General features: G+C 39.9%; 1 protein-coding gene across 7 annotated transcripts in view; it reads left to right on the top strand.

Moving 5' to 3' along the window:
- The first annotated feature begins 865 nt into the window (after positions 1-865).
- The window catches only part of LOC137197778 (uncharacterized), a 45,320-nt gene continuing 32,662 nt past the window's right edge, over positions 866-13,523 (top strand). For 6 of the 7 annotated variants that reach the window (XR_010931505.1, XM_067611197.1, XM_067611228.1 and 3 more), the window contains exons 1-5: positions 866-1,206; positions 8,590-8,691; positions 10,019-10,221; positions 10,677-10,843; positions 13,264-13,398. Coding sequence is in view for 6 of the 7 variants with exons in the window: in XM_067611197.1 (XP_067467298.1) it covers positions 1,168-1,206; positions 8,590-8,691; positions 10,019-10,221; positions 10,677-10,843; positions 13,264-13,398 (646 nt within the window). In the remaining variant the exon portion in view is untranslated. The remainder of the gene's footprint in view (positions 1,207-8,589; positions 8,692-10,018; positions 10,222-10,676; positions 10,844-13,263; positions 13,399-13,523) is intronic. The other variant, XM_067611238.1, reaches the window with a different exon arrangement.

The following is a 13,523-nucleotide window of genomic DNA, read 5'->3' as shown; positions in this document are numbered from 1 at the left end:
TTTAGAGATACTCATGTTGCCTGCTGCAGTAAAGAGTTCGGCTCCAATGGATTCAAACTAAAAGCTATAGACAGTAACAGACAAACACATACAGTTATGTTTGAGTATTATGTGTAATGTGCCATTGTTTACAGTTTGCATTTTCTCCTTTTATGATCTTATTTTAAGAAAATAATCTCCATCTATTTTGTGATCACAGCAGAAGCATTTCTGGTGCTCTCTTCAGAGCCATTACATGCAGGCGAGGGGTCAGTCTAGCATAGCTTAATTTTGCTAATTAGGCCCACAGATGATGTCCAGAGAAAAATCCGCATTAGGCAAAATATCTATCCTTATGATAGATAGATAGATAGATAGATAGATAGATAGATAGATAGATAGATAGATAGATAGATAGATAGATCTGGTGGCACCTTGACCCAATGATAAGTGGCTTTTCCATTTTAATATTAAAGCTCGTGACTGGCTGAGTGTCCATTGTGTGGATGTTACCCACACAGTCATCTTTCAGATCAATTGATGTGCTCCCTGTCACACTGGCTGAAGACACACAGAGACATACACATACCAGAAAAAGCCATTACAGTGCATTTGTTTTGACTCTGGTTATATTGCGGCAAAACAGAGAAACGTGTGAAAATTGCAAAGCATCAAAATGCACCAGAAATGGACACTAAAGCCACTGGCAATGAAAGGGTGCTGTCCGCGGTGCTGGAGCGCCACTGTTCATCATTCACCGCGTTTCTCCGCTGGTGGACGTTGAGTCGAGGCTTTGTACGGGATAGGATGTATGTGTGTGTGTGTGTGTGTGTGTGTGTGTATGTGAATAGAGGGGGAGGTTTGGGACGGAGGGGGGCTCCCTACCGCAGGGAGCGCGGTTGAATCACCGAGCGCGCCTCCGTCGGATCTCCTCTTCCTGCCGTCACACCCACTGCTCGGTGTTGTGGGTTCACCCCGTAGAGAAGGGGAGGACCGACGGCACACACAGCAGCAGAGAGTGCTGCAGTGCGAGCGCAGCAGGGGACTCGGAAGCGGAGAGAGAGAGAGAGAGAGAGAGCAAAAAAATATATACACACACACACACACACATACAATCATCAGCAGCCTTATTGCCGAAACTTGGTCTATGGAGAGATCTGCAGCGGCACCGTAGCGACGAAGGCCGACATGGAAGAGTATTTGCGGAGGGTCCAGAGCAGACTCGGGGTGAGTTGAGAGCCTTCAGCGGCGTTAACACCAGGTTGTGGGTATAATGAATGAGACCATGACGGAGAGGCTGACACTGCTGTGCTACAGGCTGCGTTCTTGTTGCTGAAAAAGCGCACTGCAAAAAGCCTCTCACGTCCCTTCGGTCCCCCCCAAGCACCTGTAGATCGACAATATGACAGTACATGGGAAAGGAAGACGTGTGTGTGTGTGTGTGTGTGGCCCCATACAATAAGCTCGTTGTGTTTACAGGAACAGCGTGTGAATTTGAATGAGGAGCTGATTTCTAATGAGGGGGAGGCGTGACATCAACAAGTTTAGCCAGAGGCTATCTGGCTGCTCTGCAGATACTGACTCATAATTTGCATTTGATCCAGGACTGAATATCTGTTCACACATAAAAAAAAAAAGCCTCATACAAATACTTAACAACCCAATTTATATAGGCTAAATGACTGTGGAGAAACTGTGCAGCAGTATTCTGTGTCTCTGGGGCACACATACTTGAATATAGGTAGCAACAGATATGTGGTGATATTCTTTTTATATGTCTGTGTATTCTCGGCCTGTACACATTTAGTCTGTATGGAGTGTTATGCAGCACTCGCACAGATGTTTACACCAGGGAGCCTTGCATGGATCATGCACATGCCCCGAGGCCATGGGCTACTTTGGACCCCTTGAAACTGCTTTTTCTACATGTGCGAGTTTAAGTATCATGACCACATTATCAGTTGTAATATATGGCCTGGATGATATGTTTCAAAGGCTGTGAATACATGTATATCACCTTCTGACAAAGAGTATTTGTGATGACTCAGTGGTCAGTTCATATTGACATTGCTACTGATGAGGCATCTTTGCGTTTATATTTTGGCTGGCTTCAATATGGTGTATTGTTTTATTTTAATTTGTCTGATGAGCATAGAGCATGCTTGCCCAGGTATTTATCAATGCCAGGAATTGATCACAAATGCCTTTATGTCCTGTCTGCCACAAAAGAGCACACATTAGCGTTATTATTCAAAGACTTTTATACAAATTAATAGTAATGATTTTGTTGTTTTTCTTACAGAATTAACACCCACGTAAACACACTAACAACAAGACAGGGCAAATTTGATTCACATGCACGCGTCCACGTTCACTGTACATGGAAACAAGTAGTTGCAATATTATTTACTAATGTTTTTCCAATTAGATGATCTGATAATCAGATAATCCTTGAATGTCACTTTCAATTTATGCCATTAGCAGTTCCATCTCTTTTCAGGCAATATAACCAATTAATTTGTTTGTTTGTTTAAAGTTGCCTATATAGTATTGTGTAACAGGGAAAATCCACTCCTAAGCATATTGTTATCTATGAACCTGATGCTGTTAGTCATTCACAGGGTAGGAGCCACAGCTCAGATAAGTATTTCACAGAAAGTCCAAACTTTACACTTTATGGCAATTACATAATCATCTGTCAACAGTCAAGTATAAAGTAGAACATATTGAACTTAAACATGAACATAATGATTTTGAGTTGGAACGATATATAAGAGATGTTTACACCAATGTGATGTACAGTTTGTTGATACTACCCGGTTTATGTGCTTCTATTTGCTACAGTATTCAGAATATTCATTTTATTCATTTAAACAGGTGTCAGCACAATACAAACACGCATACATGAACAGCCTATCTGACATGAAATTTAAAAGAGGATAAGAGCTTGCATCCGGGCTGTACTTCACATTAAACGGGAACATGGAGGAGACAAGAAGATCAAAGATGCAAATCCTCAGATCAGAGCACAGCAGGGTAATTGGGTGATAAGGAGGGCAACTGATGAGTGTTAGGGAGGTTGCAGATAAAGTGTAACACATGTCATGATTAACAACCACACGCACATACACACATATCAGATCATGGGCACTTTTGGGGACATTACATAGACTTAAATTCATTTCCTGTAGACTTACCCTAACTATAACCACTACTTGCCTAACCCTAACCCTAATTTTAATCACTGAACCAAAAATCAGCTTTTTCCTACATGGGGACACGACTTTTGTCCCCAGTTGGACAAGCTGTCCCCAATTAACCGATCTTAAGCCTGAAATTTGTCCCCAATATTAGCCTATGACAGAGCACACACATGCATACACACACACACACACACACACATTTTATCTCTCTCTTCCAGCTCTCCAATATAAACTCTGATGATTCACTTTTTGCTGGCTACTCTCGACTCTCTCTCTCACTCTCACTCTACTCTCTAGATGGCCACCATCCAGAACATCCATACCTCTAATTGGCCTGGCTCTTAGTGCTCACTGAACTTATATTCTTTCTCACTCAGTTTTCCTCTGCATAGCTCTACCGCTCTCCCTCCTTCACTCTCCCATCGTTTGTCATAGAGATGAAGCAATGTGCTGAGTGGACTTCCAGCATCTGTCCCTCTCAGTCTGCACACTAACACACAAACAAAATAGGTTTTTAGGACCAATTTGGTTCTGGCTTTGAATTTGTAAGCGTCTAGAAGTCTCTGCCTGTGCTTATTACAGAAATATCATTCAAAAGAATATGTCATTTTCAAAACTTATCGCTTGGGCTACATAGTTATTTTTTGTAAATGTTTACAACATCACATAATCCTTGAGACATAAAGCAAACAGCTGGATTAAAAAGGTCCCAATTGGCTTCACGTTCAAGGTTCCGTGGGCAATCCTGAAGTGTGATCATTTAATTTAATTTAAATGCACGACTAAACCAAAAGGAAATTTTGAAAAGGCAACATGCTCAGACTACCATGAGCTTTATCAAGATACTGATCGCATCCTTCATAAGTTTAAGAAGTTTAAGAAGTCTCCTTCAAAGGTTTATCAGGCATATTTCACACAAACTGCTTTACCCTTTTTAAAAAAAAACAACAAAAACAACAAATTGTGTAAATTATACTGCAATACCTGCATTAGATGTAATGAAAATGACAGATTCCTAAAGAGTCTTTGTGAAAAGTGTTGTGGCAGCAAGAAGCATTCGTCTTTCATTCTCAGTCCAGGTCTTTTCTATTTGGAGTTTTTGTATTTTGCAGCTGTCAAGAGGATTTTCTTCAGGTGCTCCCACTGTCTACAGACAAACAGTTCAGGTGAAATTGAGACTCCATAGATATGATTAGTAGTGATGTCTGCGTGAGCGCGGCGATGGACTGGTGAATTGTTCAAGGTGTTTCCCGGATTTCCACCTTATGTGCTCAGATTCCATTTGCCCCAGTGGTTAAAAAACACAAATGTAAACATTTAGTGTTTATGAAATACATTTAAAGATCGTGTTTAACTGTTTCACAGTTTTTATATGAAGAGCAATTACTGTAAGCAGTAAAACCTCTTCAGTTCCGAGTGATATTTGGCTGAAAATATAAATTGAGGCAGCTGGTCATCTAAAGGAGATTCATAATCCCAAACTGGCTGGCAGTGATTGAAAGATAGAAATTAGAGAGGAGATGAGAGGAGAGGAGAGGAAAGGAGAGGGCTTGAATTTGGTGAGACAGGGAGATAGAGCTGAGTGAGAGAGCACTCAGATTGAAGGATATCAGATGGGCAATGCATGCTCGTGCACACGCACACACACACACACACACACACACACACACACACACACACACACACACACACACACACAGAGATGTTCTCTCGCTGCAGTAGAACAGACAGTGAGTGGCCTTTTCTCCTGCTAATGCATCACTTCCTTTCTCTGGCTATCTAGTATTGATTTATTCTCCCTCTCTCCTCTATGAAGGGACTGGCTGCAGACCTCCTCCTCTTCTCCTTCTCCTCTTTCTGTTCTCCTCCTCATGTTCTCTCCCTCCATTTTCACATCTTCCCCCCCTGCTTATCTAATTCCTCCCTCCTTCTTTCTCTTTCTTCTTCAGTATCACACTTTTTCACCTGTCTATCCCCCATTTTCGCCGCTACCCTTTTCCCCACCTCCTCTACATGTCTGACTTATCAATCTGGTGCCCATACTCCATATATTTCAGCCCTCTTTTTCATAAGCATTTTCAATCTCCTTGCCCTCTTTCCTCCAATCTCACTGCACTCCCTCTTTTCACATTCTCAGTCTAATCAACGGCCTCTAACCTCGTTCCTCCCCTCCCTCCTTGTGTTTCTCACTTCTTCTCCTTTCATTTTATGTATCCATCTGGCCCCATTGGTAAGGCCCTATGGACAGAAACATGACACTAGCTCCATTCCTTACGCATTATTACCAGTATTTTATTCATCTATTGGTAGCATTAAGCTCCCTTAAATTACCAGACCCCATTATATATTTGACATGTCAACAAATCTGCTAAGCCTTAGCTAAGCTTCTAGGTTGAGAAAGCAGGATTACTCAATTAAATAAAAGTAGAAAGTCATTACTCAGCACATAGTGCTCTTAAGAGCATGTATTCAATATTTTAACCCATAATCTACACGTTCACATTACTGCTGAACATTTTACAAAGCACACTTTTGGTTTGTAGACTGATTTTCTGCACATTGCAGGTGTGAATGTGTGTGAATGAGCTAGTGGGAACAGGTTGTCCCTGAAAAAGAGAGTCTCAGGGATACTTTCCTGGTTGAATAAAGGTTAAGGCAGCCATTTGCTTCATATTATTATGAGTACAGTATGAGATCGACTCACAGAGACTTGAAATCTGCTTAAAACTAGTTACCAGTCTCCATCAAAGTTAACTTTAGGTCTCCTCTGTTTAAGATGCATAGAAGATTGTCTACAAGGGGAAGATGTTCTGAATCTGAATCTGATATAATAAAGGAAAGTTATAGCAGCAGTTTAGACGCGCAGATGTTTCAGTGTCGCCACCCACAAACTAAGAGAGTAGTAGCTGCTGCAGTTTTAACAGTCCCGCCCTGCAGACTGGTTTTTTGCAGTTTATTTAGTTCCTCTTCAAAGTCATATAATCCTTTTTACAACACACTCGTTTGCTTATTGTTTGCATTTCAGGTTTCAAATTCCAGCAACATTATTTCAATATGAACAAAGCTCTATTTACTGCTCTGCAGGAGCGGACTGTTTTGTAAATCCCAGATGTTTGCATGTCTTTAACACAGCTTCATTTTCTCACAATGATGTTATGCTTTCCTTTGAAAAAAAAGGAGTGACTACTTGTTCACCGTGATGAGAGGAACTCAAACTAAAACCATATCGTCATCTTTGGACAATGGCCAGCAGTACTGTAAAGTACAGTATGCAGTTTGTAGCAAATGGCCTAAAACATACAAAACCATTTGTAAGGTGACTAGCTAGTTTGTTATGTTGATGTGATTTATCCATATTTGTGATGGATTTCTTGTAGTGTGAAAGAAAATTGAATAGTAGGTTATCATTTGATGTATTTCTTGTATGTATCATACATGTTACAAATAGTGCTCTTAAGGTTAGTTTAGTGTTAGTTTGTGTTCCACACCTTTTCCAAATGTCTTCACGTTGTCTATTCTAAACTTAGTTCTCTGCTGTGTAAAATGAGACAGTTGAGTGTTTAACAGTTAGTTTCTTCTGTTGTTCTTTTGTCTGAGCCAGTAGTAAGACAAATCCTAGTTATGCAGACTTCTATGTGTCAATCTGATAAGCCTTTAGAGGATAGTGTTGTTTGTTCTTAATTTAGTATGGTAGCAATGTTATATTGTGATGCTATTTGATGCATGCGTGTGTGCTGCCATATAAGGTCGTGAAGAAAAACTGTTCCTAGGTTAGTTGAACTCTTGACTTTTGTTTCAATTTGGGGGTTGTTTACTAACCTGTAACGTTAGCAATAGATGCTTCAAATTCTGTACAATAGTATTTAAAGGACTGGTTGAGTGCCAACTTTTCAGACAAAGAAAAGATAGCTAGGTGGTATGCATCTTTGTCTCCAGAAATATAATGCATTGTACTTCTGATTGTATTATTTGATTACATTATTTCATAACCTGACAATGCTCTCTTTGCATGTTTATTGAGTGATCAAGCAATTTTCCACGAGAGTAGCCATATCTGATTCCTAAATAACTGAATAATTTTTAGAGAGTATATCAAATCGTGCACTGAGTTCTCAAGGTTATACCACTTCAAATTAGTCTTGACACACTCATACCAAAGTTATTTTGCCTTGAGCACAAACCTGGTGTGTCCAGTTTGGAAGAAATGTAGAGGTTATAGTGGTAAAACCAAGCTTGTGGCTAGAAGGGTGCCAGTTTGGGCTAGCCAGGAAACATGAATGACAAAAGGCTTCTTACCTGTCTTTGTTGCTGTAAACCTGCTTTTTATCCTCCCGTGCTCCATGCGCTCCCAGCTTCCCACAACCCCATTAAGATGAGCCACAGATAGACCTGCTATTCATTGAATCCACATTTTGCTTCTTGATTAATGGCACAGACTGCAGGGAAGGCTTGTACCTTTGGTGTTTCAGCTCATCTGTTTTAGATAAAACAGACTGACACAGAACACCCAGTGCAGGATGAAGATTGTGAGTGATTTTGAGAAATAATTACAGAAGATGATTGTGCTGTTTCATTTGACTTCCAGTAAGCATACTGTAATTAATGAGGAAGCATGTCAGTAAAGAGGTAGCCTCATTTCTATAATGATGTTTTGAAATTCTAAGATGTTTTAATAGTTTTTTTTCACATTCTAACAGAGACAGATGTGGACAGGTGCCCAGTGCCTTCACCTATTTTTTCAATAAATACCAGTATCTAAATACCAATGCTGGAATCAGACCATAGAAGTAGGAGTATGGTTTTATAAAATATCTGCCATATTAAAATCTAATAGTAAGAATCTCATTCAACGGATGGATGAAGAAACTTAATTTTCTGCCTTTTTCACCCAGAAATGAATGTCAAATCTCTGTAATGGAGCTGTCATTAATGTCCACTTAACCTAAATTAGGAGTGTTTGTCTGCATTGTTTAGTGGAATTAATGGAACTCATCACTCCTCTGATAAAGCGCGTTACTCTGAAATTGCAGTGACAAAAGTTTCCCTCCCTAATTTTCAACCGCCGGTTTGCTACAAACGATTATATCTCTAGTGTGTTGCATATTGTATATATAGTATTCGCTTTCAAGCATGGGCTAAACCTCGCAGCACCATGATTTAATTATTAATGCATAGTGTAATTTTCAAAATGCTGCAGTCATCTAACACGGTCATACTGGCTGGAGGAGTTTCAAGTTATATCATTATGTCATCTATCAAATCACACACTAATGCACAGTGCTGTCACCTGCTTCCCTTGTTGGATGTTGGAAAACATCACTGAATGATATCCGCCAAGCATATTTAGAAGTTAAGAAGCTACTTAGCCACAGACACACTAACGTTGTATGATTGTGTGTGTTTCCAGGCAGATGCATCAGATGATTCCATCCATGCTGTTGTAGGCGGACCAGAGGCAGATGTTGACACTGTGGCCGCAACACTGTGCTTAGCACTACACCTCAGCCAGGTAACATGGGTTCTGTCCATTTGTGTGCACATGTTTTCTACTTAAAACACATGTGAAAATCAAACTTTTACAGAGGTTTAAAGAGTCAAATCAAGTCATGGCAGTTTTATTTATATAGCCCAAAATCGCAAATCATTAATTTGCCTCAAAAGGTTTTACAATCTGTACAGCATAAAAATCTTTTATGCTTAGACTCTCAGTTTGGATGAGGAAAAACTTCACACAAAAAAACCCATGAAGAGAAAAAAAGAAAAAACCTCAGGGAGAGCAACAGAGAAGGGATCCCTCATCCAGGATACAAAGTTATGTGATAGATGTCATATATACAGAGTAGACAGATGTAGCATCAGAGCAATATGGAGAAACAGAATGATAATATTAGCTAAATAAAGTGAAAACATATAGAATATGGATCAGAAAAGATGTTGAGCTTCCAGGTGCAGGACCTGGTATTTGAGCCAACACTTAAAAAGTGAATGCATATTGTCAGTTTTTACTTAAATAATGGGTTAGATACAAGATTGGGTTTACACATTGATTTTTGTATGAATCAGAATATATTTTTTGGGCCGTAACTCTAAGCTAACAGATACACAGACCTGATATATCTCCCCTATAAGATGTTTTATGGCTATCATGTTAACAAACAAATCTGTACTTGCACATTGCTGTTTGATGTGTGTTAATGTTTCAGGCACAAATCCCCTCCTTTTCATGTTTCAGAGTACTGAATGTTTCCCCCAAAACTTCATTTTTCAGAGTACCAGTCATTTGAAAACTGAGGACATTTTATGGCTTTTATCTGGCTGTTTGCCCAGTCAACCGCTATTTTTATTGAAATATATGACATAGAATATAGATAGAGTAGAAAATACGACACAGCTTGCATTCAATATAAGCTAAAGTGCTACCTTGGCAGCTGTATTTTTGATTAACAGAGTGGCAGTAGGGTGGAAAATTTCCCTGCATCGCCGATGTATCAAGCGAAATACACCAAAAAGTGTTAAACATGGTCTACTGTTAATAGTTAAATAAAAAATAATTAATCTGAGAATTTGATCTACTTCTTTGTTTCACTATAAACATAAATAGACTTTCACTTTAGTGGTGAGACCTAGTTAAAGTTTTAGTATATTACAAATATATAATTATCAGAACTGTGGGTACTTTTTGGTGCAATTGTGGATCTATACAGCTTTATATTTTAAATGTAAATCTAATCATATGTCATGCATTATAAACCATATTGATTGAATTACTGTGTTTGAACAAGCTTGTTTTTAATCCCAAAGTGTCTCTGGTTTCATGTATTGTCTGTTTGCTCCAGAGGGAGCCGTCAGGTGGAGTGTGTGTGCCGGTGCTGTGCGGCCGGCGATGTGATGCTGTGTTGCCCGCGGAGACGGTGAGGTATCTGCAGAGTGTGAAAATTTGTGAGAGCTTGCTGCTGTGGAAGGAGGATGTAGATCTGGTGAAACTTCATCACACCAGAAAACTCTCTCTCACACTGCTAAGAGATGGACTGCTAGACAGGTAAACACACTCACATATGCAAATCTTATCATCGGGTCACTTTGTACAGTTTCATCTGAACAAACTACAGTGAACAAGTATCGGTGTCAAGTATTAGAGCAAGAATCAGTTTCCACTACAGCTACTTTTTTAACTGCTTTATAGAAACACCAGGGAAGGTATTAAAATCTTACCTGGAAGTTTATGTTTTATCAACACTGATTAATATCTGTACAAGTAATCTTGAAATACACACACACAAACACACTCAGTTCTGGCTGGGAAGTCTGTATTTTTTTATGCAAAAATGAGAGTGGGTGTATGTTTGGTTGTGTATTTCAGGCCTGTGTGTGTTCATCCCTCATGACCCAAAGGGGAGTTGTATTTATGCAAATGCCTCACAATCATCGCTCTTTCCCTTGCAGCCATCCATATCCTCTTCATCCCTCCCCCCCCTCGTTCTCTCCCTCTCCCAGCTCTGAGTACCACACTCTGGAGTCCTGCATCCTGCGAGTGGTCCATCACGACGGGCAGCAGGACGCAGAGGATTATGGGGCATCGTCCGCAGTGACGACAGTCGCCAGAGAGATTCTTCAAGAGGCAGCAGAGCACATCGGAGCAGCGCTGAGGGAGACTCTCGGAGGTGAGGGAGGCGCAGGCGCCCCCCCAGGGGGAGTAATGGGGCGATGAGGGAGGACACACACAAATCCCCTGACATGACTCGCTTAACACCCACCAGGAGAGATGAAGAAAGTGAGAGATGTGGGGTTGTGAGTGTGAGTGTGAGTAAGGAAGAGTGCAGAAAGACACATAATGTGACTATTTTTTTATTTAAGTTAGTTTAATCTGTTAAGTTGTTTCTGTTTTTATGCCTCCATGGTGACAGCTGTGGCCGGAGGCATTGTGTTTTCAGGTTGTCTGTCCCATTCTCATGAACGCGATATCTCAGGAACGCTGTGAGGGAATTTCTTCAAATTTGGCACAAATGTCCACTTGGACTCAAGAATGACCTGATTAGAATTTGGTGGTCAAAGGTCAAAGGTCAAAGGTCAAGATCTCTGTGACCTCACAAAACACATTTTTGGCCATAACTCAAGAATTCATATGATAATTATGAAAAATTTTCAAACAAATGTCTAATAGGATAAAATGATGAAGTTCAAAGGTCAAAGGTCAACTTCACTGTGACATCATAATGTTCTGCAAAAACACTTTTCTGGCCGTTATTCAGTACCATAACTCAGGAAGAGAAGGGGAGATTGTGACCATATTTCACATTTGGTCGGGTACTGAATTGCTAACACTAATCTTGGGTGCCCACCTTGAAACTGTGGTGATTATATAGATCTTCAGTGCTGCAGGGTTGAAGATTTGTGTGAAGCGTCCATGTTTTAGGATTTGTAGCTTCTTTGCAGCAACATCCATATCTAAAGCATAGTCTCCTGTCATGTTCTTTCAGAATCAGCTTTATTGGCCAAGCATGTGAACATATACAAGGGAAATACACTTAATACCTTTTATTAAGTTCCTTCAAAGTTTGCACTACAAATATATGAATCTGGACAGACATGTATGCAACAACTCCAACAAAGTGTAGGGGTGTGTATGTGAATGTTGTTAAGGTCATACAGTCTGCCAAACAGGTATTCCAGTTGTTGACATTAAGCAGCCTGCGTGAAGGTTTGGAAGCAGACATGAGTGATCTCTGGTCAATGCTGCTTTTCTTCTCTGCTGTCTTTCACTGTGATTTACAGATGGGCAGTCAGACAGAGAATGGACCGATAGTGAAAGTGAATTAAGGTGGATGTAGTGAGAAGAGCAGAAGACTAAAGTAAAGTCCAAAGACATAGACAGAAAAAGAGAGCTGATTAGAGCAGGAAAATGATGTACTGTATGTAGTCCAGTTCTCATATTTCTTTGCTAGAGTGCTTTGGACAGTGCATTTTAAGGTTCATTGATTCCTAAAGAGGCCAGTAGCTCAACTCTTAAGCTCAGTCAAATGGAAAATACTACCAGTGGATGTACTGTACTTTTTAATGGTTTTATATAGTGAACTGACCATTATCTAACAGCATGCAGCTTTTCTTGATAAACCTGTCCTGTTGTTATCAGCAGAAGGAAGCAACATGATCCCTCACATCTGTTCTGTCATAATTGTAATTTGTAAATATCTTTTTCATTCAGGCACTGGGAGGTCACTTCAGATTTTCCTCCAGAATAAATGAAGATGATGTACTAACTATGCATTGTACTGTACATCTTCTTTATTTAAAGGAGACCAGTGACTGTGTACAAACAGTATAAAGTCTAACCCTTTACTGAACTTCCCCCAACAAATACTCAAAAAATGCCCTGATTGCAACTTTGTGTTCAACCATTTGCGATGGCATAACAAGACAATGTCAATCTACAGACCTTTTAACCTGGGGCTGAACTCAACAGAAGGGGTTAAAAGGTCATTCAGTAATTAATTACTTGTATTGACCAATATTGGCAACCAAGGCTTTACAGCAGCATTGACAGGTCTCTGGAACAGCATACAGTGAACTGAAATGCACATAAATATAAGGGGTCATATCTTCACCATGAAGAATAAATGAGCTAAATAATGCAGTACTCAAGAAAAACAGCGAATAAAGAGATTATATCTTAGAAGGCTAAACAATATTTAGTGTAACTGGCTCTAGATCAAACTGTGTTGCAATGCTCGTTACTTGACCTACACCAGCGGTCTTATTACGTAGCCCCTGACATCCCAAAACATAATATTTTGTTCGCACAAGTTATTCTCTTGTTTGCACAAGATCTTATAATATCTGGTTATAGTACTTGTACTCACAAAATATTATCTTGATGAAAAAATCGAATTTTTCAGGAACCTGGGGTCTCTGTATCTTGCAGATTAGTCTTTGAAAACCAGAAATTCATCAATGGCCTCATCAAACATACTGTCATTTTGAGCTTAATTATTGAACCTATGTGAACATTTGAAGAAGAGTGTGCATGCTGCATGATACCATGTTGAACACAACCGTGCATGTATATGTGTTTATGTGTTTACAGAGGCTTTACGGCTACAAAGTGAAGCTCAGTGTATCAAACATGGCCGTCAATCAGTACAACTGGAGGCGCTCATGAGATCCTTGGAGCAATTGAGTGATGTCACTGCGAGTCAACAGGATGCAGCGAAGCTACAAGGTGCATATTTGATTTGGCAGAGTGGTTATGCTTTAATTAATCACTGGCAGATATTTTGAATTGTAATTGCTGGAACAAATGTAAGCAATAAAATTAAAGTTGGCTCATGAGTCATGGGCCTGGAA

This window comes from Thunnus thynnus, chromosome 2 (genome assembly GCF_963924715.1).
Source record: "Thunnus thynnus chromosome 2, fThuThy2.1, whole genome shotgun sequence".
NCBI classification, from domain to species: domain Eukaryota; kingdom Metazoa; phylum Chordata; class Actinopteri; order Scombriformes; family Scombridae; genus Thunnus; species Thunnus thynnus.
Note: the sequence above shows the minus strand (reverse complement) of the source record. Positions and strands in the feature narration are given on the sequence as shown.